This window comes from Ascidiella aspersa, chromosome 2, assembly GCF_963924565.1.
Source record: "Ascidiella aspersa chromosome 2, kaAscAspe10.2, whole genome shotgun sequence".
NCBI classification, from domain to species: Eukaryota; Metazoa; Chordata; class Ascidiacea; order Phlebobranchia; family Ascidiidae; genus Ascidiella; species Ascidiella aspersa.
The window spans coordinates 14028447-14050556 of NC_139448.1; the positions used below are offsets into that span (position 1 = coordinate 14028447).

The 22110-nt window shown below is 38.4% G+C and overlaps 1 protein-coding gene across 1 annotated transcript in view; it reads right to left on the reverse strand.

Moving 5' to 3' along the window:
- Positions 1–5125: 5125 nt before the first annotated feature.
- Positions 5126–22110, reverse strand: part of LOC146163843 (kinetochore-associated protein 1-like) — a 39766-nt gene continuing 22781 nt past the window's right edge. Inside the window, exons 31-45 of the mRNA XM_083380606.1 lie at positions 21430–21539; positions 20740–20990; positions 19799–19962; positions 18821–18957; positions 18298–18469; positions 17171–17322; positions 16111–16364; positions 15246–15376; positions 14486–14613; positions 13837–13977; positions 12878–13115; positions 12102–12239; positions 11109–11226; positions 10033–10160; positions 5126–5257 (exon numbers count right to left, since the gene is read on the reverse strand). Of these exons, the coding sequence (XP_083236732.1) occupies positions 5126–5257; positions 10033–10160; positions 11109–11226; positions 12102–12239; positions 12878–13115; positions 13837–13977; positions 14486–14613; positions 15246–15376; positions 16111–16364; positions 17171–17322; positions 18298–18469; positions 18821–18957; positions 19799–19962; positions 20740–20990; positions 21430–21539 (2394 nt within the window). The remainder of the gene's footprint in view (positions 5258–10032; positions 10161–11108; positions 11227–12101; positions 12240–12877; positions 13116–13836; positions 13978–14485; positions 14614–15245; positions 15377–16110; positions 16365–17170; positions 17323–18297; positions 18470–18820; positions 18958–19798; positions 19963–20739; positions 20991–21429; positions 21540–22110) is intronic.

Genomic DNA, 22110 nt, shown 5'->3' on the forward strand with positions numbered 1-22110 from the left:
CTTTGATTTCTAATAAAAGCGCTTAAAAAAGTACTCCGATAACCTAAGAAGGAATGCTAAAGTCGTTAAAACAAAACACAATACTAAACTTCCGATAACGGTCACAATAGGATTGTCCCGACACAATTTTTTTTAATTTATGGCTTCTGCGCGATTTCCTATGATGTGTCGCAAACAAATTAGTTTGACAAAGTTTTAAAACAATCAAATCACATTTATGATCTCCACAGACACTCCAAAGTTATCACGTTAAATAAATTTGCAGAAATCCGGGATTTTTCCCAACACGATATGCCAGTTTTTGTTAAAAATATGGAAATCTTCTAATGTTTATACCAATAAATCGGAATCTATTTAGATTTTTCATTTTAATTCCATGGTATTTTTCGACATTCAAGGGCTCGACGCAGTGCTCCTGTTTAGCGCATTTTTTAATAATGTTTTTTTACTGATTTCAAACGCCTGTCTTCTTACATGGCTTCCGTGATCAATCTTTTTTAATCTACATAAAATACGTTCAGTACCCACTTTTACTGTACCAATTTTTCCAAATTTTCTTACATTCCGGCCCGAACTAGTTTTTATTTCGAGTTATGTACAAACAAAACACAGTGCCCAAATTATTTTTGGGAGGGGTACGAGCATAAAAGGCTGGGTATCTTGAAAAATATATATAGCTTCATAGCGATACGGCTTTAACCTAGAAAACATCCGTGTCGTAAATCTTTTGTACCCGTTGGCGCAATTTAAGTAGGTCATGGTGGCACAAGGCCGCACAGCCCCACTTTATAATGTGGTACAGAAGTCGACTCTGGTACAAAAGTATTCGCAAGCTACATTTATTAAATTAAATATTAGATTTAATGGCATGACAAGAACACAAACCGTATTTGTATTTTTTTTTATAAAAGGAAATGACGTAAATGAGCCGAACGATATTAAGTTAGGAAACCATGATTTAATTTTGTTTATTGTGATCTGTTACGACCATAAATGCAAACTTGTTTAGTTAAACTTTAGGCGAAATCGTACATAAAACAACCGATCAGAGCTTTAAAATAACGATACCTATCTCAACAAAACCTCATCACATAAACGCTGCAGCTATAACTTTGTACGAATACACCGCACCATTTACATCCGCACATTCATCCGTACGACGTTTGTCATCCGAATTACATTTTTTTCATCCGCACAAGTTGCGCCCACGGTTTGAAAACACCGATCTACATTGTTTATTACAGTTTTTTCAATGTGAACAGTCCTATTTCAGAACAAACGTAAATCGCCTGGCGCTTGTTACCGGGTATTACTCAGCGAGATAAACACATTGAATTACATGTGTTTAACTTTAAAGTGTGAATAACCATGTAACAGGCAACATAATAAAAAATGCCGTTTGATATTTTAGCTTATTTGAAAAATAATTGTTTTTCAATAAATTTTTATGTTCATGTTAGTTGCATAAAAAAACATAAAAAACTTTCATTCCCCAGAACATAAAAAACTTTCATTTACGCAGCTAAAATCCAGGTTGGGGGCTACAATGCAACGCGTTGATAGGCATTAAGTATCAATAATTAACGAATAATAGCACAACCAGAACTATTAACGTGACGCTTCCACATCTTTGTTATTTCAAATAGTTTTACGTCGTGATGGTTTACTTTCGATGAAATAAAGGGTAAAAAAACGTGTTCTAGGACAGGCTGACAACATTCGTGTTTACGCCATAAGAATGTTACACCGTAATTCGTGCTTTTTGCTGTATTTTGATCTGTGGTGTAAAATTTTTCAATATAATCGATAGACTAAAATTTATCTATGTTGAACTGCGAAATTTATTTATAGTATGGTTTCCAAGACAGCATCACATTATGTGGTTTTAACATATTTTTTTGGTGCCATGGGTATTTAATTTTGGCTAATGATTTATTTATAGTATGGTTTCTAAGACAGCATCACATTATGTGGTTTTAACATATTTTTTTGGTGCCATGTGTATTTAATTTTGGCTAATGATTTATTTATAGTATGGTTTCCAAGACAGCATCACATGATGTGGTTTTAACATCTTTTTGACAATAAAAGTGCATAACAAGTAAGTTAAACAGTCAATGTTTGGTGATAAAAACAGTAGTGATAAAAAAATAGCAACTTTAATAGGAAATATAATGTTGCCTATACTGATTATTACGATGGCGATCAACCATGCAATTACGGAAATATATTCATAATAGTAGAAATCTCATACCATTCTAGATACCCAAGCCTTTCTCTGGCCCACAATTGCTTCCTAAAGGCGGATTAGGTTCTGAAGGATATTTTGTGAAAAACACGGCGCAAAAAATTGGAAAGTTTAGTGGTTTGAGTTCGTAAAATAAAATTTGACTAGATTTGTTATTTTTAACTTATATAATTTAACCCCATTGAAATTGTTGAACTTATTACACACTATACATAAAAGTAACCTGTATTTTAAATCTGTAGTTTGTGAGATTTGTTTTTCCATTTTACTCAATCGATTTTTCATTGATGTGGATCAAATGGACGAACCGGTTGACTGGCATGTTTCTGTTAGTTATTTTACCCAGGTGTTGTCCACAACATCTAATGCTCCGACTTTTATGCTAGACCCGCCTTTAACCAATTGTTCCCACTTTATTAGGTGATTAAACACGATGTTCTTAACCTCTCAAGTCATCCAGAATCTGCACATCTACTACTAAAACCCGTGCTTAGAGTTCATAAGTGTGAAAAGCAAGCTTGAAATGTTTTTTATAATATTTCGAGTCGCTCTATGATGTTGATGTAGACTTATAAGATATTATTAGTTTGCGGCTTTAAGGCTATGTACGTGTTGCGGTCTTGCAACATCTTTAGCCGTTAGTAATTACTTAAGGAATACTAAATTAACACACTCAGTAACCCAGTGGGTTTTAAACATTCGTGCATTTCATAGGCGCCGGTTACCACGCAATTTACCTCGCGAATCTGTGTATGACTATAGCATGTGATATCACTTTTTATTGTGTAGATAATGTTGGATCAATTAGGATAGTATTCAGATATAGGAATTGGTATAGTGTATTTGTCGCCTAGTATTGTTGCCGTTTTGAAGATATATTCTATGATAAGGGAAAATGTTATGTAAAAGTCTTTGATTATAGTTGTTTATTGTTTGGTCGATAATGTATGTAAGTTACTGTAATGCTTAAGCTCGTTTTTGTTGCCAATAATTAATAATGGTATTTACGTTTCTTGGTATTTTTGAGTATCAGGCAGATAGTCTTACTGCGGCAGAAAATTAGCGCTAAGATACAAATAATCAGAACTCACGCTAAATTTTTATTTACGATATATGAGATCGTAAAATTGGTCCCCGAGTAACTTGACGTTTTTGTTCTGCTAAAGTAATATCTGCAATCACACATTATTATATTATGTCTATTCTTGTTAATTAAATTTGACAATAATGCAGTCCGCAAAGAAAGTTTTAACGCACTTAACGGATAAAAAATAAAAACGATAACGATTTAACTCAGTTAGCACATGAGAGGTTAGCTGCTTTGACCGTTTTAAACCAGGCTAATTATGCAGTTTGAAGTTTGGATTGCACGCCATAAAGTATAATAGGGTTGCCAGCTGATATAATGAAATATGATCTATTGCCGGAAAGCAGTCTGTCAATGCATGGGACGCACCATGAAGCGGCCCACGTATTAACACTTTTGCGCTCTGCTTACACATGTAAAAGCTAACATTGACGCGACGCCTTTTCGCTGGAAAAACGACACGCATGTTATTTTTCCACTCCGTTTGCGCGAAAATAAAATAGCACCTGAAAGGGAAGGTCCTTTTCGCATTGTAGGCTACGTTAACGCGCACCAATTTAACTGTCGATTTGTCGCAAAATGAATTGCGCACGATTCCGCGTAATGAGGCTTATTCTATAACCTTAAACCATAATATCACTACTGCACTACTGAATGATAAAGCATTTTAACGAAAAGTAGAATTCAACGAAATTCAATTGCTCGTTAAATTGAACGAAGTTTAAAATGCAGATTTCCGCTTGTAAATGTAAGCATTTTTCTGTGAAACAATGCATAATTATTTTGTAAATAAATAACGTATCAGACCGTGTGGTTGTGCAGTTTTATGTTTGACAATGATAGCAGTAATGCTACTTATCGTATGATTAATGTGATAATTAAGTTATATATGAATTGAAGTGATCGGAACACTTTTGCAAAAAATTCCGGAGGTGACGGCCACCTTTGCAAAAAACGGAAGTGATCGGAACACTTTTGCAAAAAATTCCGGAGGTGACGGCCACCTTTGCAAAAAACGGAAGTGATCGGAACACTTTTGCAAAAAATTCCGGAAGTGATCGGAACACTTTTGCAAAAAAATCCGGAGGTGACGGCCACCTTTGCAAAAAACGGAAGTGATCGGAACACTTTTGCAAAAAATTCCGGAGGTGACGGTCACCTTTGCAAAAAACGGAAGTGTGAGGGGCACTTTTGCAACACTCCCTTGAGGTTTGAAAAACACCTTTGCAAAATTTTTTAAAAAATCAATTTTTGTCTGATTTTTTTATCGCCTGAAATCGTAACTGCAATTATTCCATAATCAATATGCGCAGCTGGAGATTAGTATGAACGTCTTGTGGTTTCAGAAGGTTTGGCACATGCACGGGAAAGCAGGCTAATATGCGAATGAGTTGTTAGCACGAAATGGATCGGTAACACTAGCTATTATGGTACGTAGAATGCGATAAATGCTTCACGCTTCAGGCTGGGCCACTCTGTAAATACCGCTCACTAGCATCGTTTCATTGTTTCCCTCCAATGATCTTGGATAGCAGCGCAGAAGACTCGTAATTGGAGTAGGGATTGGTTGCAGGTTGTTTTCCTAATCATTTTACAGCTAGGCCTGATCCCCTGGATAACTGTGAACTAAGATTAGCGATAAAATCCTGTCATTGAGGAAGTGCGCACACTCATGTAACCATTTCCGAAGATATTCACGACGACACTAAAGTCTTGTCAGTGTTGTCCAACGTCAATTGTTTTCCGTGTTCTTCGACTTGTGGACATGCCATTCAACGTTATTCAGATGGTCAGTCACGCGCATGCAGCACGCGTCCATGTGACACCGCGTGTCCTCCTTGCAAGACTCGGGCGGGAGCCCCTGCTTCATTAAAACTTTCAATTTCAAGAAGGAAAACTTCAAGCCTGGCGTCATTGCTTTCCTACCTGGACATCTTGGGGAAATTGGATCAAGTTTTCAGCTCCTGGCATAGAAATGCAAAGTCGTTCTTTGCAGTTGCAACCGGCCAAATGACTGGATACGTATACAGGAAACCAATAACTGCCCTTAAATTTTCGCAAACATATCGCTATTTGAACCTCGCTTTTCTCACTTTTCTCACTTTTCGTCTAATTAATTAATTGTTACTATACAACAACGGGGTGATTTTAACGCTCCTCTCCTTGATTTATTTTTGTTAGCTTATCCACAAGAATGGTTTCCCAATAACACCATAATAACGAACCGTAAAGCTTCCTTTCCTGTTCGTTAGCTACGGACCGCGCATGTATAAAAAGGTCGCGCCCTTTCATGTCGTTTAGCAACTGGTTCTCCTAGGGTCGCCATAGCACATAAAATAACCCTTGCCCTATTTGGCAATGTAATTAATATTTCAGTAGCTCTCGTATGTTTCAAACCGACTAACTTTCGGATAAAGCGTTTTCTTTTATGTCTTTGATTGCTTGTTTGTTTTCCGACGATTCACTATGAAATGCACAAATTTAAAACTGAACTAAATTCTAGGCTAATTATACCCTCCAAAAAACAAATAGACCAAATTCACGGCTACTGAACTGCAGGATCAAAGCATCGCTTTTTCCTTGCAACAAACAAGTTTTACAGTTAAAGATTTACATGCTGGGACAGAAGCACTCGCCCGCGACTTGCGAAACTTTGAACAAATGCAACGTTCCGAAGACTGTCAACTATTCCGCCTAACACAACAAAACCGTCTTCTTGGGCTACAGAACCAACGTAAGCAACTTGAGACGTCTCACATTTCTCTCGCCACTTCAACCGCTGAACGGGATTTGCTCCGAGCCTGCCTTCGTTCACTACACACCCTTGGAAACCTCACCCGGTATAACACTTCGATTTATTCCTTCACCTCATCGTAAGGCATTCTAAGATTTTCTCGCCTTGCAAGAATTGAGTCTATGGAAGCCTCCAACACTTCCGATACGAACTTCACTGGAATCAGCGCGATCCTCCACCGGCAAAACACAAACATCTCTAAGAAACTTGAAGACATCGCGAGTTTCGACAACACAAGCATAAATCTAACGTTCAGCAACTTTCGTCCTTTGGTTTTCACTGAGGATAGCCACCTATTCAACTTCTCGCATGGCGCTTTCTTTGCTAATGCTGGTGCAGGACCCAACTCAATCGAAGGCGTCCGTGACATAGGATTTTAGGCCAACCCCTTTCAATGGTGGCAATCATCGGAAGTTTGGCGCTAGCAGCATTTTTACTTCTCATCGGCGGATGCTACGCATGGAATCGTTTTCGTCACAGTAAAGACAATGGCAAACACCGACAAGGAATCGCGTTTTCAACTCTCTTAAAAAGGGCGATGGCATGTTGCGGTCTTGCAACATCTTTAGCCGTTAGTAATTACTTAAGGAATATTAAATTAACACACTCAGTAACCCAGTGGGTTTTAAACATTCGTGCATTTCATAGGCGCCGGTTACCACGCAATTTACCTCGCGAATCTGTGTATGACTATAGCATGTGATATCACTTTTTATTGTGTAGATAATGTTGGATCAATTAGGATAGTATTCAGATATAGGAATTGGTATAGTGTATTTGTCGCTATGTATTGTTGCCGTTTTGAAGATATATTCTATGATAAGGGAAAATGTTATGTAAAAGTCTTTGATTATAGTTGTTTATTGTTTGGTCGATAATGTATGTAAGTTACTGTAATGCTTAAGCTCGTTTTTGTTGTCAATAATTAATAATGGTATTTACGTTTCTTGGTATTTTTGAGTATCAGGCAGATAGTCTTACTGCGGCAGAACATTAGCGCTAAGATACAAATAATCAGAACTCACGCTAAATTTTTATTTACGATATATGAGATCGTAAAATTGGTCCCCGAATATCGTAAAAGTACGGTAAAGACAAATCACAAAATGTACAGAATTCGTTACACAGGAAATTATACCAAGACTGTTATTCTCACAAGTGCAGGTTATAAATATAGCGTTTGATCCCATGTATCCCAATGAAAAACAACTCTGTGCAACGCTTATAATCGTGCCGGAAGTTGTCTGTCTCATAGTGTTCAAGTTCAGTAGCGGATGACGTTTGTATTTAATTGCATGTTTACAAATTTGTGCATTAAGTTCGTGACAAGTTTGTCCATTTTTGCAAAATAATGCTGGTGTTAAGAACAATCTTCTTCGAGTTTTCCATTTGTGCACGAACGTTTAATCGCCTAACTGAAATGCTAATCTAGTTGTCCAAATCTGCCAACAAATACTTTTAACTGAAACGTTTACTCGATCTAAAGACACAAGCTACCACCAGACTGTAGGTAGACGCTGATTAACATAATTACATCGCCCAACCAGTATTTAAGAAAACCACTAATCAAACAAAAAAGCGCCTTTTGTCCTTTCTGTGCAATAATTCTGAAAAATTATTAAAAACACCATAGGCCTACCTATAGAATTCAGATTTTTCTGCATTAAACATAACACTAAAATCACATTGGTTTTGTGAAAAAAATCACATTGGTTTTGAGAAAGTTATCTTTCAATCGTATGAAACACGCACTGAGTCGCACTCGTCTTAGTCTTATTTACGTCTTTAGACAGTCTAAATTCGCAACGGTAATAAACGTGCGCTACAACCCGACTATAGGCCTCTTTATGGCACCTTTTAGTCGTCTAAAATTCGTTTTCGTCTTGGTCATATCTGCGTCTATGGGAAATCGTAAAGGTAATACAACTAGTACTGCAGTAAGGTTCGAACTTACGACCTCCGGTCAAGCCGGGGCCGTCGTTCTACCAACTGAGCTATGCAGGATCAGAGAGGGACACGCGAGAAACAACCATGCGCCAATGCTCGCTCAATCTGTTAGTACCGGTACAAGCAATACAATTGAAGGGGATCCACAGTACCATATCATTTATTCGATGAAACATGCACACATAAGCGTTCTGATAACGGAGATCTAGGTAATGCACACTTATTAAAATCGTTTAAAAACACATTTCAAATATACTCTCGTTTTGGGTGTTTAAGGCGTCTTCTTGTCATTTTTATTCGTCTAAACTCGTAAAACACCTAAAAAACATCATTTAAATCGAGTACAAAAACGTTTTTATGGCGTCTTTTGAACGTCCAAAACTGGTTTTCGTCTTGGTCTAGTTTTCGTCTATGAAAAATCGTAACGGTATTTCACGACCATAAAAATCGTTTGAAATACGTGTCAGATATGATCTCTTTTGGGGGGTTAGGACGTCTCAGGTATTTTTTAATTCGGCTAAAACGCATTGATTATTTCGTCTTTTAAGTTACACATTTTCGCAACACTTTGGTTATCAACACTAGAATTACCGCGTTGTTGACAAACCTAAAACTACCACGAGCGGTCAAAATAACTGTTAGTTCAATAAGAAAAATGCAAAATAATTGCGTTTTCTTTTCATTAGGAGTTTCTTTTAACTATTGAGACGTTTCAGCGTTTATCTAGTTTAAGTTTAGCAAAACATTGTATTTCAAATGGGCCTTTATACCGTCGGTGTTGTTCCTACTAACAAAAACAGTAAACGTAATTGTGCTTCCATAACGCTATCCGTCTTACCGCACACGGATTAGTTTTAAAGTAGAAATCACTACCGCTCCTGATATCATGCAATATTGCGCTTTTAGTTTACAGACCCCAAACTAGTTTAGCGGATTATTAGAATTACAACACTATATAACACATATATTTTCAAGTTTTCGGAAACTATGAAACCATAGGAGGAAACAAATTACGAAAGGATGTTTTAACGTTTATTAGCAAATGTACACATAACAAGGTATAAATATTAATAATGGCACTCTAGTGGACAGAGAAAGAACTTCAAGAGTTTAAGCGACGCAGAAAGTCTTTGATCTGAAATTTAAAGGCATTGATAAGCAAACCTAAATAAACTGGTTTACTATTAAATAACGTAACACAACTTTACGCACGCATGTAATATTGTCTGGTATTTAACGAACGGTAAACAACACAGATCAATAACTTTTTGGACACAAAGTGTTAGGGTCTTTTATGATATTTCTGGGCCCACGAGCCCGAAAATGCGTTCATTGTTTTTTGATTAGTTTGTTTTTAAAAGCTCTACTTTTCAAAATATTCGTCAATAAAAATATGTTTAATTTTCCACGAGTGTGGTGTCTAGCAACGTGGAGGTTAAATCAGACTTAATGCAATATTTTTTTATCTTAGATTTTGCTAATACCACATCAATGTGCAGATTCAAACCTTACTTTGAGCTGGGAGATCAAGTTAATTTCGGGCTTCGCGCAAGTTTGTAAATGTTCCACAGAAACTATTTGTTTCTGGACTTAAAGCTAAATAGATAGCAATCACTTAAACAACTTTCCTCTCAGATATACGCCATGTCGCATTTTGAGGGTAACTTTTTGGTCAATAAACAATAAATGACTGTTTGTTTGTTGCATTAAGGCTTTTTTATTTCTTTGAATGTACCTGGGCGTACTCACGCTATGCCTATGTGATGTACGAGGCGACGTTTATGTATTCGTAGGCGAAAAATGCGAAAAAAATAATTTTGCGATATCTCAGAAACTAGAGCAAATTCAAACAACCCAAGTCCATTTTCGGAATCAGGGGCCCTAAAGTATCATTAGAAAATTGTTGACCCGGTAATTAAGCCACGTGTTACTTAAGCCCAAACGAACAAAGCTCACCATTGCGTATCCCAGCAAAGGTCGCTGGTTTGAATGCAAATAACCAAGTTGGTGCTCGATCTCAGATGCGAAGTCGGTGGCGAAGCTGGTTGCGTTGCGACGCTCGCCCGGCGAAATTAGCATGCAGCCTGGGAAGTAATGGACACAAGATCATTTGATTTAGTGTTAAGATTTTCTTTCAGTGTTCAGTTCACTCAAAGCAGTGGTTCTCAAAGTATCACCTGCGACCTAAACATGGGTCGCGCAGTGTCTGCCAAGATGATTCAAATCTGTTGACACCATCTTTTTTTATTCAATGTTGTGAGCTTTTTTAATTCCACCGGAATTGAATTAGTGCATTTTACGTATTTCATTTAGCTTCATCTCAATAAAACATGTTTTTTGTTTACCGTGCCGTAACAGGTTCCGAGAGTTAGCCAAGTAGCTTGTAAGACTTTAGGTTAATATTAGTTGATAACGGGAGTGTCTTTGGAGTTGAATAGTTCAGCAAGTAGGTAGTGGAGTATCAAGACACTGAAACATTGATACACAGGGGCGTACAACTGCGATCTGGCCCTTCAGAAGTCGTACTGACCAACGATAACGCCACACATATCATAGTACACGAAATACCTTCAAAGGGCTAACTAAAATCAGTTAATCAATTCAGGAATATTTGATGAATTGTGTAAGCAAGGCCCGACTACAAAAACAACTAGCCTGAGGTGATTTTGAACTTACGACATCCGGCCATACAGGGATTTTTTCACTGTTGTCAGTTTCACAACTTTTTTTAACAACAAAAAATATGACCTAATTGACCGTTACTTGCCCCACGACTAATGAGACAAAAAGGCCATTGGATAGGCCGTGATCTTGTTGATCACTCATGGTAAATCCAAGGGATGAAATTACACGTGAAAAAGCAGGAATCCATTCTAACTGACACAACAAGTTTTAAATATAAACACGACGTTAAACTCTTGTTAGTATTTTTAGATTGGCGAAACACCACATTTTAAAACAAAAACGTATACATAGGTCAAGTATGAATCGTACTGCAACTGCGACGCCAACACAATTTCGGCGTTACTTACCAAGTGCGAGGGCTTGCAGATCGAGCGCCTTGAAGTGTTGAGCCACACCGGAGATGTCGATTCTCAGCAAAACGGGACACTTCATAAGGAAGCGGTACGAAGTCAGGGCCGCATCGCGCTGAAACGTAGAAAGTACATACCACAATCAAGTGTTCGTATTGCAAAAATATGTTTCTTAGTGGCCTAATATTGTCGCCATATTAATGCCCCATATAAGTCGACCAACAAACTGAAAGAGAGTAGGGCGAGAGCAGTAACCCCTCTAAGATGCGCAAATGCGCAAATTGTAGACCGGGACATTTGTGCGGCAAAACTGCTTTTTTCGCACTTTTGCAATAAATTTCTTATTAGGATTAGGCAATAAACAAAGACAATTGTTAAAAAACTATAAAAGCACAAAAGTACGTAGAAGCTATATGAATTAAATGCGTATTTGTTCGTAATTCGGTAAAATTGTACACAAATTTTACCAGTTTACAACATTTCTAACTTATTTGTCCCTGTGGTAACTCAACGTTATTCATGCTCAACAAAACATACATTTGCAGCATACAAAGTTTCGCGAAAGAGACACTGGCAAAAAGTCTTTTTGTAGCTGACAACAAAAAACAACTGCTTACGTTTGTCTACTTTTCGATTCGATAAGTTGTAAGGAGGCTGGTACTTTTACAATATCGATAAGTTATAAGGAGGCTGGTACAATTACAATATCGATAAGTTGTAAAGAGGCTGGTACTTTTACAATATCGATAAGTTATAAGGAGGCTGGTACAATTACAATATCGATAAGTTATAAGGAGGCTGGTACAATTACAATATCGATAAGTTGTAAAGAGGCTGGTACTTTTACAATATCGATAAGTTATAAGGAGGCTGGTACAATTACAATATCGATAAGTTGTAAGGAGGCTGGTACTTTTACAATATCGATAAGTTATAAGGAGGCTGGTACAATTACAAAGCTTGAATACTTTGTACTTAACTGGGACAAACCTGTCGAGTGTCGAGTGGTGGTGTTAGCGCCACTAGCGGCAGTGTGACGCACGATTGCCAGACCGAGGCGAGGCAAGACAAGGAGCGGACAGCCGGGATGAGACAGATCGAAGGTAAAAGTTGTTGCAGGTAGGTCACCTGTGATGGAATGCAAGTGGGAAGATTACAGGTTACGTAAAAAGTAACAAAAAAGACACGGAAAAGACTTGGAAATATGTGTTTTAGATGGTAACTTTGGTAGGGTCTTAAAAATGTGCACCAAATGTTGCGTAACTAACTGGTTTTTGTCGACAACAGTATCTGATAAAGAACGTATAATATATAATCCATACCAGAATCTAGCATGAATATTCAAAAAAAAAAAAAGTATCGCTAAAAAGGATTACCAGCAGAAAATATTTTTTCAAAATGTTAAAAAAATATCAATAAATATACTGTTGCAGCCAGGCATTGTATCAACTGTAAAAATTTTCGTTCGGCAATATATTTTAATAAATGTACCGACGTTGCGACAACCCGTTATTATATTATTATACAAAGATTTTTACAGAAACATCAGCGATGCAACTGTACCGCATTTTTTTACTGGGGTTCTCTAGAAAAAAAAATCCGTGCCAGTTTTACTAAATGTACCGACGTACCGACGTACATCTAATAAATTTCATATTCTATAAAATATTTTGCCCAAACTGCAGCGACAGCAACTTTCCCCGAGGCTCTCCGTAACAAAAAATCAGTGACAGTTACGCGCACGTCGAAAGAAACAGAAGTCCGACCTGCTGCAGCGAGACGAGATGTTGCAGCAGAACGGCCCAAGTCTCAGGTGCCACTGGGCCGAACTCGCGACAGAGGTCGGCCGCCGCCCTGAGGGCCAAGGGATTGTGTCGGTGGGCCGGGGAGGCCACGATGCTGCGGGCCACCGACGACTTGTCGCTGCGTCTGAGGTGAGCCGACGGGATCTTGAAATGGGCGGCCTCCAGCTGGGTCAGGTAGACCAGGATTCGAAGCTCGGACCTGTAGTTGGAAAGTTTCCCTTTTTTAATAAAAGACGCGTTTTTATAACGGGCGTATAAACCTTGGAAAAAACTATGGGCCGCAAGGAGCCTTTTCTCTTTTGTTCTTTAATTACCAATTGTTAAATGGCATTGGAGCATAATGGTTGTGGTTGTACTTAGACGTAGTAAGAATATGAAAGCCCATAGCGAAGTAGGCATCATTTTGAACGTTTCGAGCATATCATTGTTCACTTGCACCATTGTGAGAAAAAACTGATTATGAGTATATATTAATGGCATTTTTTCGTATACAAAATCTGGGCCCATCTAAAAATGTTTTTCAACAGGTGTTTCAACTCAGTGAACAAATAGTTGTTTGTACATTTATAAATACACCTTTAAATATTTTGGCTTTTAGTCCTGTACAGCTTCGAAAAAAAGTTTAAAATTCGCACAAGAGAAAGTAACCTGACAATTGGCAGATTTTATAAACAACCACTTTTTGGATTTTTAAATTTAAACGAATTATAATGGCATATATTACCAATAATCTAGTCTATTTACTTGTTATCTGATGTTATATTTTTTTCAACTCAACGTCGTCTATGAGGGTGTCTTTCAGCAGCATTGGTAATAATATTAAGTTTTTTTGGTAATGTTGAGTGAATCACCCTTTGAATAACAAAACATTTCGTTTTGGATCGGATCGGTTGCCAGTATTCACTGCGACGAATCCTTACCGGAGCTGGTCGCCGGTCTTGTCAGTGAGCGATTGCACGATACTGTCGTTGGCGATGTGCAGCAGACAGTTGATGGCACGAACACGACAGGCGTTGGTGAACTTGCGGTTCTTGTGGTCGCCAATTAAGCGCACCAGGTAACTGCAAAATAACAAAGTTAGCAACGCTCACCTTTCTGTCCGGCAAGCTAAATTTTGGGGTTTTAGAATCTTAACTACATTTTTGGTATTGACGGACATGCGAAAAGTTTCTTTACCGACTTTCAAATGTCCCGGGACCGGTTTTTCGTCAAGATAAGAGTTTAGATGGGAGGGTTACTTAAAATGTAGAGCAGTTAATTACACACGAGGAAGCTTGGAATTGAAGTTGGATAATTAATCTTTAGGTTTATTAGGGAGACAATGTAATAGTTTTCAGAACTTGTAAAAACATTTTATGATTCCATTTGATAAACATTAACATTAGCAAACAAGTGATTTAACATAAACAGGTGATTTGTTTACTTTATTGAAAATGGAAGTATATTAATAAGATTAACCAAGAGTTGGAATGACAATTGTGATTTCTTTCTTTATGCAATTAGCTGGTCTAACCAAAGTTAGTATATGTTTTCTTGCTAATCGATTAGGACTTAAATTGTCCCACTTACGTGGCTTGCTTCAGTGGATTGGTGTGAGTGAGAAGGTAAATCAGGTGAATAAGTTCCTTTTCGTCTTCGGAACGTTCCGAGGGTTCCTGGATCAAAGCCGCAGTTCGTATCCTCTCCAAATTTGTTGTCTTAAAACAAAGTTTTAATTGGAAAGCAAGAATAAAAAATAAATAACTCCAAGAAACAACAAACACAGATAGCAGGTGGTGGTTATTTTTTGTATCTGTTTTACACGGGCACTAAGCTGAGTAATAACTAGCGAAAAATATGTTTGAAATATGAAATTAGGAATATTGTTCTGCTGGCGGCATTTACGTCTTATTAGAACCACTAATTGCCCCACCAACCAGACTTGCAGAACAGATATAATTCTAGTTTAACGCAACTAATCCTAATTCTATTCTAGTTTGTGGTTTGCTTGTGCGCTAATTTAGTGCTAATCTATTTCGGCTTTTACCAAAAATGCTACTTTCTCCAACAGCATTTTTTTAATTTTTTTTGTTGAAACTACTTGTTGAGTAAGTTTTACAGCATAGAAGCCAAAACCCACAGAAATATTTGGAATTTACATTCTGATTAGAATATACTGCGATTTAAACTAAACTGATTGTGAGTAATTAAATGTAATTCTAGTTCAAAATGTAGTATTACTTTTTTTTTTTTCAAGAATTCACTAATTCTTATACTAATCTATAGATTTTAATTCTTTTGTAATTTTGAAAAGCAAAAATAAATCAAGTTGTGCAAGTCTGCCACCAACCGTGTCATCGTCTGCAGCCGAGGTGTCTGGTTTGTCAGCAGCCAGCAGAAGTTGCCAGATCATGGTCAGTCGGAGCTTGGTGACGTCATGACCGTGTACCTCGCCCAGGTGCTCAACAACCGCGTGTATATCTGCGAGAAACATAGTGGTCACTGTAGGTTATCTAGGAAGCATCAGGGGGCGTGTTTCGAACTGTCTTGATTTTATGCGAATAGTAGCCTTGGACGAATTCAAGAATTTAAAGTGCGGATTAAAACAGAGAATCTATTACAGGATTTATGTTGACAATTCCATCCAGGCTGTACAACACTTGAACTTCAAAGTAAAGTTTGTCGATTTTCTAACGGGGCGTTATCATCCTGACAACTCCTTAAATGTTGAACTTCGAAGTAAAGTATGAAAATTATAGCTTTTGAAATATCTAAAATTGGTTCGCTCAACGCTTTTTTAATATAATTCGAAACAAATCAGTATATATAATTATACATGCCATGGTCACCGCCATAAAAAATAGTAATAGTTTTTTTTCAATGCACTTACTGAACACCTAACTTAAAGCTGCACATAACATAAATCCAAAGACTTTTAAATATACAAATAGGTTCAAAGAGTTTTAAAGACTCAAAGACTTTGTGGCAACCCTGTACATTGTACAACGTTTATTACAGTTTACAATTGCCTTGAATGCTTCAAAAAATTCGCTCGTAAAAATGTAAAAAGGGGACAAACGCCCGATGTTTAACATGCGGAGAATAGCAAAGCGCCAAAGTTCCATCAAAAAACAGCACCAGGCCGACAACGGCGTTTGAAAGGTGCCTCCGTCTCAACAAAATGCTCCCCGAATCGGTTAAACGGCTCCACGCACCTGGGTACTTGTCGCCGGGCTCGAAGAACCTCCTTACTATGGAGGGATGCTTATAGAGCTGCACCACTAGATTGGTGGGCTGGTTCATCAGTTTCAGCAGGTCAGGGCTGTCCAGGGCGTGTCGGGCCAGCAGGGCCTCGGTGTCGGCCTGTTTGTAGCTCCACACCAGGGTCTGGTGAGCGTTGCTAATGGCCTGCCGTTCGTCCGAATCGTCAGTGATCGTTTCACGCCACTTGTCCACCAGCGAAATGCACCTGTACGTGTACAGTAAAAAAAAAGACAGTCGTTTATTGTTGCAACTGACTAAAGCCTAAGAGTTTGCCCGACATTAGCTATTTCTAACTACCCCGAAATTCATCAATACTGTTAAGATTAACAGTGAGCTTGCTTAACCGCATTTTTATGTAAGTACTTTATGACCTATTTAATTGTGTGATCCTTCTATGACTTGCGGTCAAAGGTCACTGAGCACATGGTGCCTTGACATTGTAGTTGTCCTTACGGCAGTTGGTGTTACTACCTTGTCGCGGTAGGAGCTCATTTTATTAGTTACTTGTAAGTGTTTGGCAATGATGTTTAACTTACTGATTCTGTTTCAGTTTTATTAACGTTGTTCTGTATTGATTCTATTGGAATAAGGAATCCACTTGTTTAAGCCTTTGCGTGTTTTAGTAAATTCCTGTACGTGTACACTGATAAAGACTTCAGTATCGGATCGGATCCATTAGTTTTCAAATACCACACCATTTAACTGCACTGAACTGGACAATACGTAGGCAATTTTGCGATTAGATAGATGTCACAATTGTCACATAGTCAAGGTTTGGCTAAATAAAATACCAATCCTTTAAAAAAATGTGCCAAAAATAAACGATTTTCAAACAGCAAATGCATACGAAAAACATTAATCGATGTTAGCTTGAAACTACTGTAAATAACTTGGGCCTAACTCCGGCCTAACTGGCCAAGCTACAATACTGGGGTATATATTTTGTTTCAAACAAGGTATTGCTAGTATTTTTATTCGCTCCAAAAGACATAAAATAAATGTGTCACTTACCACTGGTAAGCGGCCACCTTGTCTTCGCCAGGCGATAGCACCTCGGAAATGCGCTTGGCCATTGCGACGGCCATCGTGCAAGAAGTCATCTTTTCCGTGAGGGCTTGAACTTGGGCGAACACGTCGGTGGCAAGTGCTGCGTTGCCGTCAATCTTCGATGCTTGCTGCAACAGCGATAAGACATTTAAGTTGCTTATTTCATTGAAATATTTTTAAGAAACTGGGAACCAGAAAGCATTTTAATAAATGGAACTTAAATATAGATCGCAGTAAACTTTAAACCGTTTTTTTTTTATGTTTTTTTGGTCCCGTTTGTATACATACAGTATCTGTACACACAGCCCGGACAAAGGCGACTGGGTAGTGGATAGGTACAATTTTTAAATTGGCTATGAGAGCTCTATTCCAATATTTAACTTTTTTAATGATTTTATTGATTTCATGTTGCGTTTGTTGTAAATTTTGCTTTCATACTGTCCTGTGCTTTAGTAACTGAAGAAAAACTGTTCATAATTTTGCGATTTGCGAATGTTTGGGCTACTATGTGGTAGAAAAAAGGTTAAGAACCACTGTTCTAAAGTATACAAGTTTATACAGATGTTAACTATTGATGTCCCACAATATCGGATACGAGGTTATAAGGCTAAGTGATAGTATCGGTTCACATTCGATACAAGTGTGACATTTCAGCAATTTTCTTCATTTCAGTCATGTCTTGCGATCCAACGCACAATTTTTTACCTTGAAAGGTTAATCTCTCAGAAACTGACATTAAACTTTGAGGGTCTAAGCTTTCTAAAGCCAAATCAAACGTTTGCTTACTAAGCTGGACAATGGACATTGGACAGCCATGCTTTTGCACGTTTTAGTTTTATCCATTTTGTAATTAAACAATACTAAAGGGGTCGTTTTTAAATCGGACGGCCCACTTTTAGCCCTGTAAGTAACAGAAGAAAAGAATCGTACATTCCCAGTGTAATCAATATCGCCCAACTTCACCACTGTAAGAACGTGGCGTTAAAAGTATATGGGTGCAATTTATGCCGCCATGGCATCCACGTTCTTGTGACACGCACAACATAAAAAAAAAACTAAAAAGCAGTAAATTCCCCCCGCAGACTATTTACCGTGTATCGCGTGATGACGTTCTCGGCGGCCACCATGTACAGCTGGTCGACGTCGAGGCCGAGCAGTTTAACGACGGGAGCGAGAAGGTGCGCCGACTTGTCGTCCAACTCGGGGCCAATGATCTTCCACGCCTGCGCCGCGTCGCCGTACAGAAGCGGGTGCAGCGGCAGCCTGCGAGGTTAAGAAGGAATATGAGCGATCGACGGCGGACGCCAAAATGGGACTTCCACAAGAAAACTGAAACATATGACACACTAAATGAGAGCACTCATTGCTTGAAAATTTAATGCGTGTCGCAGGCTGCACAAAATGTTCTTACAGAGAGCGTCTCTCCCTTGCTGTAAAGGCACTTTTGATGAGCAGTACACTGAGCTCCTAATCTAAATAGATATATTTGTCGCTATGCATGCGTAATCCTTATCAAGCATTTCGATTCCTGACCAAAGTATTTTGTATATATAGTCGAGTGTCTCGTTATCGAATCAAGAACCTTGCAGTACTGCAGCATTCGATTTGCTTTACCTCTCGGCGGCCAGCTTTGAGGACGACTTTGGAGCGAAGTTCTCGCGGTGATCTCGGTGCCACAATCGGCGCGATTCGAAGTCGCTCGGTTTTTGGTTACGCTTCACTTGGCGCAAGCAGCTGATCAGTCCCAAGCCCTGCGAATCCAAGTCAAAAAAAATTTGATAAGCCAAATCTAGCACATGTAATGTGTATACGAAAATATACGTCTGGTTGGGCAAGACCGACATACAACGGTCAACTTGGGTTAATCGCTTTTAAGGGTCAAGGGTTAGGACAACTTTTGCAAAAATTTTACAAATTTATAGATATCAGAATGTATTAACTTATACAGGTTTACAGGTGACACAGATAAACGTAAAGCGCTTTGCCTAATTTGGGGAAGAAACACAGGCGAGGGTCATATTTTACATCAGCGCGGTTTACAATCTGTAAAGACATTCTTTATTTTTAGACCGTTTAGTAAGGCGTACGAAACAGAAAAATCTATTTTCCAAGATGCTTTACATCAGTGCTTTTCAACCCGTGGGATGGTACGCACTTATGATGAAAAAAATTGTAATACGGATGAATGTGCGGATGAAAATGGTGCATATAATTATTTTTCATTATGTGTAATACAGTAATCCAATAAGGTGGTGCGCCAACTTATGCCTTACGGATACAACAAGATAGTCTCTTAGTGGTTCAGTGAAGCTATCTATTTTATATCGATTAAGGGCAACGGTTTTAATACACAAACCTATTCATTGGTATTTCACAAATAAGGAAAACTATAAACTAAAGGAAGCAAACTGACTGTGCTTGTTTCGCGCCGATGAAAATTTTGCGAAATAACAAAGTGCGAACGGTTCTTTTTAAAGGTTGAAAAGCACTGCTTTACAGTAACTTGAACCCTCCAAGGCATTCGAAGTTGCACTGTACTTTGCACACCACACAAGATAAAATCACAATTCAGCAACGTTCGTCCCAACGCACCTTGGTCACGTTCAGAACGCCCCTGGTGGCCGATTGGCAGGATTCGATGACGTAGAGCAAAAACTCGGCTCTGTCGTAGTCGTACGGGGTCACGTGATTGTAGAGGCAGTGCTCGAGTTGACGACGCAGTTCGTACTTGTCGCGGATGTGCTGCACGAGCCAACCTGACGCAAACGACAGGGGAAGAGTCAGCTGGTATAAACTACAGAGCAGTGTTTCTCAGCCTTTTATGGCTAGCGTTACCCCTCATAAATAATAAATAGATTGCGGCACCCCGTTAGATTTTTCTGTAGGTAATTCACTACAGAATGTCACAATAAACGGAACTGGAACAACACACATCAATTCTACACAATATAGGAAGTTATTTGCATTCATTCCACTCTAATCTAACACAAAAAGTTGTAGAAGTTAAGGAAAAATCAGATTCCCAAATATATTGCGGCACCCTCGAGGACTAAAAACGGCACCCCGGTTAAGAACAACTTCTATAAGTGTGAAGAACGTGGAGTCGTCGATTCAAACGATCACATATAAGTACGCATATTTTTTCATAGAAAGCATTTTTGAATTAAGCAAACGGGAAGGAAGTGATTAGTCATGTAACAAATAGTTTATAATGGTAGTTTGTAGCCCGAAAGGCAAGTTATTCCGACCAAGTGAAAAAAATCAGACGTCGATAAATTGATTTTCGGATTTTCGGTGTTTTGAAAATTACCGAACGAACAAAAAGCTGACCATACAATAGAAAAACTAAACTCTGTGAGCACATATATTTTAATAATATTTATTTTTTACGATTGATGTGCGTTCATTTTAGAATGAAGCTTGGTATTCATAAATGCATTTAACATATATAATATATATAATATAGTGTATATACGTCTTATGGATATCAATAAAATGAATATAATAGACCAAATATCATATAGCCAACTTACGCAGTTCTTCTTTTACTTTATTCCAGGGGAAGGTTTCTTCGTCGTCTTGCTCTTCCCGATTGTTCGAAGACGGCTTGGCCGTTTTGTAGCTGTGTCCGACCGCGAGCAGTGCAGTCGACGAGCGAGAGAACTCGATCATGCACGTGTCAGGCGAATGAGGGCTAGAGGCCTCTGCGCCGCTCAGGATATCGGCGCCGAGCAGCACTTTGACGAACTGTAGCAGTGACTGGTCACGGTCAAGGCCGTAATCGCTGTAAAGATGAATTGCGCTCACTTTAGGTGGCAACGCTACTGCTTAGCTTGCTTAAACTGCAAGTGTTGGGCGCCTGACACAATGTGGTGGGCGACGAGTTAATAATCTTTGGGCGCTAGTTTCTGATTTAGGGGTTGTGGTGAGTTTATGACTCCCTCTATGAGTGGATTTCTGTATATACTCCTCATTTTAGTTGCTTAAATAAGTAGTATGGGCTGGTAGAGTCGGACCTGAACTCGAGATTTTGACGGAATCGGCCAAGTTCGAGTTTATTTTTTAATCTGAGTGGGACTCAAGAGTAGGACTCGGGTTGTGTTAACCGACTCTGCAGCCTTTCTTAAACGAAACATCTACTATATGCAATACGATACGGACGCCAGGTAAAAACAACTTGTACTATTGAGTCAACTGCTTACTGCTTAAACACTTCATCTTACTTGCAGTAGTCGAGGATAATCGCTCCAGTCATCTGAGGATGGGCGAGAATTCGCAAGAGGAACTTTTGCTTCCACTGTTGTGAAGAGCACACGAAGCTGTCGACTGCGATCTGAAGAGGATAAATTGACAATACTAAGAGTAATGTGTTTTTTCTACATTATTTAGTGCTAATCGACCCGTCTTGCTTTCTGCCTAGTGGAAACACTAAAAACAAATTAAAACAGTTAAGTTGTTCCCAGGATAGCACCTATAAAACCACTCAGTATTACCTCACGGGATTTACGCTAGGAATTTTGCAATCATTTTTTAAGGGCTTCTAACTGGGTATTTTAAGGCTGTTTTTAAAAATCGTTTTGGTCAGTTTTGTATTAAATTTACTCATATCTTTATTTATTATACGATAAAAGCGAAAAGTTTCCCTTAAAATGAGATACACCAAGTTAAAAAAACAACTTCACAACCATCAATATTTGCGGCCCGCCTAACTGCTTAATCTGAATTCCTCTTTTTAGCAGGGGCAGCATTTACAGAATGGTTAGTGGTTACACAAGATCGACTTGTCGAAAATTAGCAAAGGTCCTACTGTAAAATAACGTATAATAAAATAAAAACAATTTGTTAAATTTATAAATTTAATGTTGTCAATCAAGTTAAATAATCGAGTATTAGCAAAGGTGTAA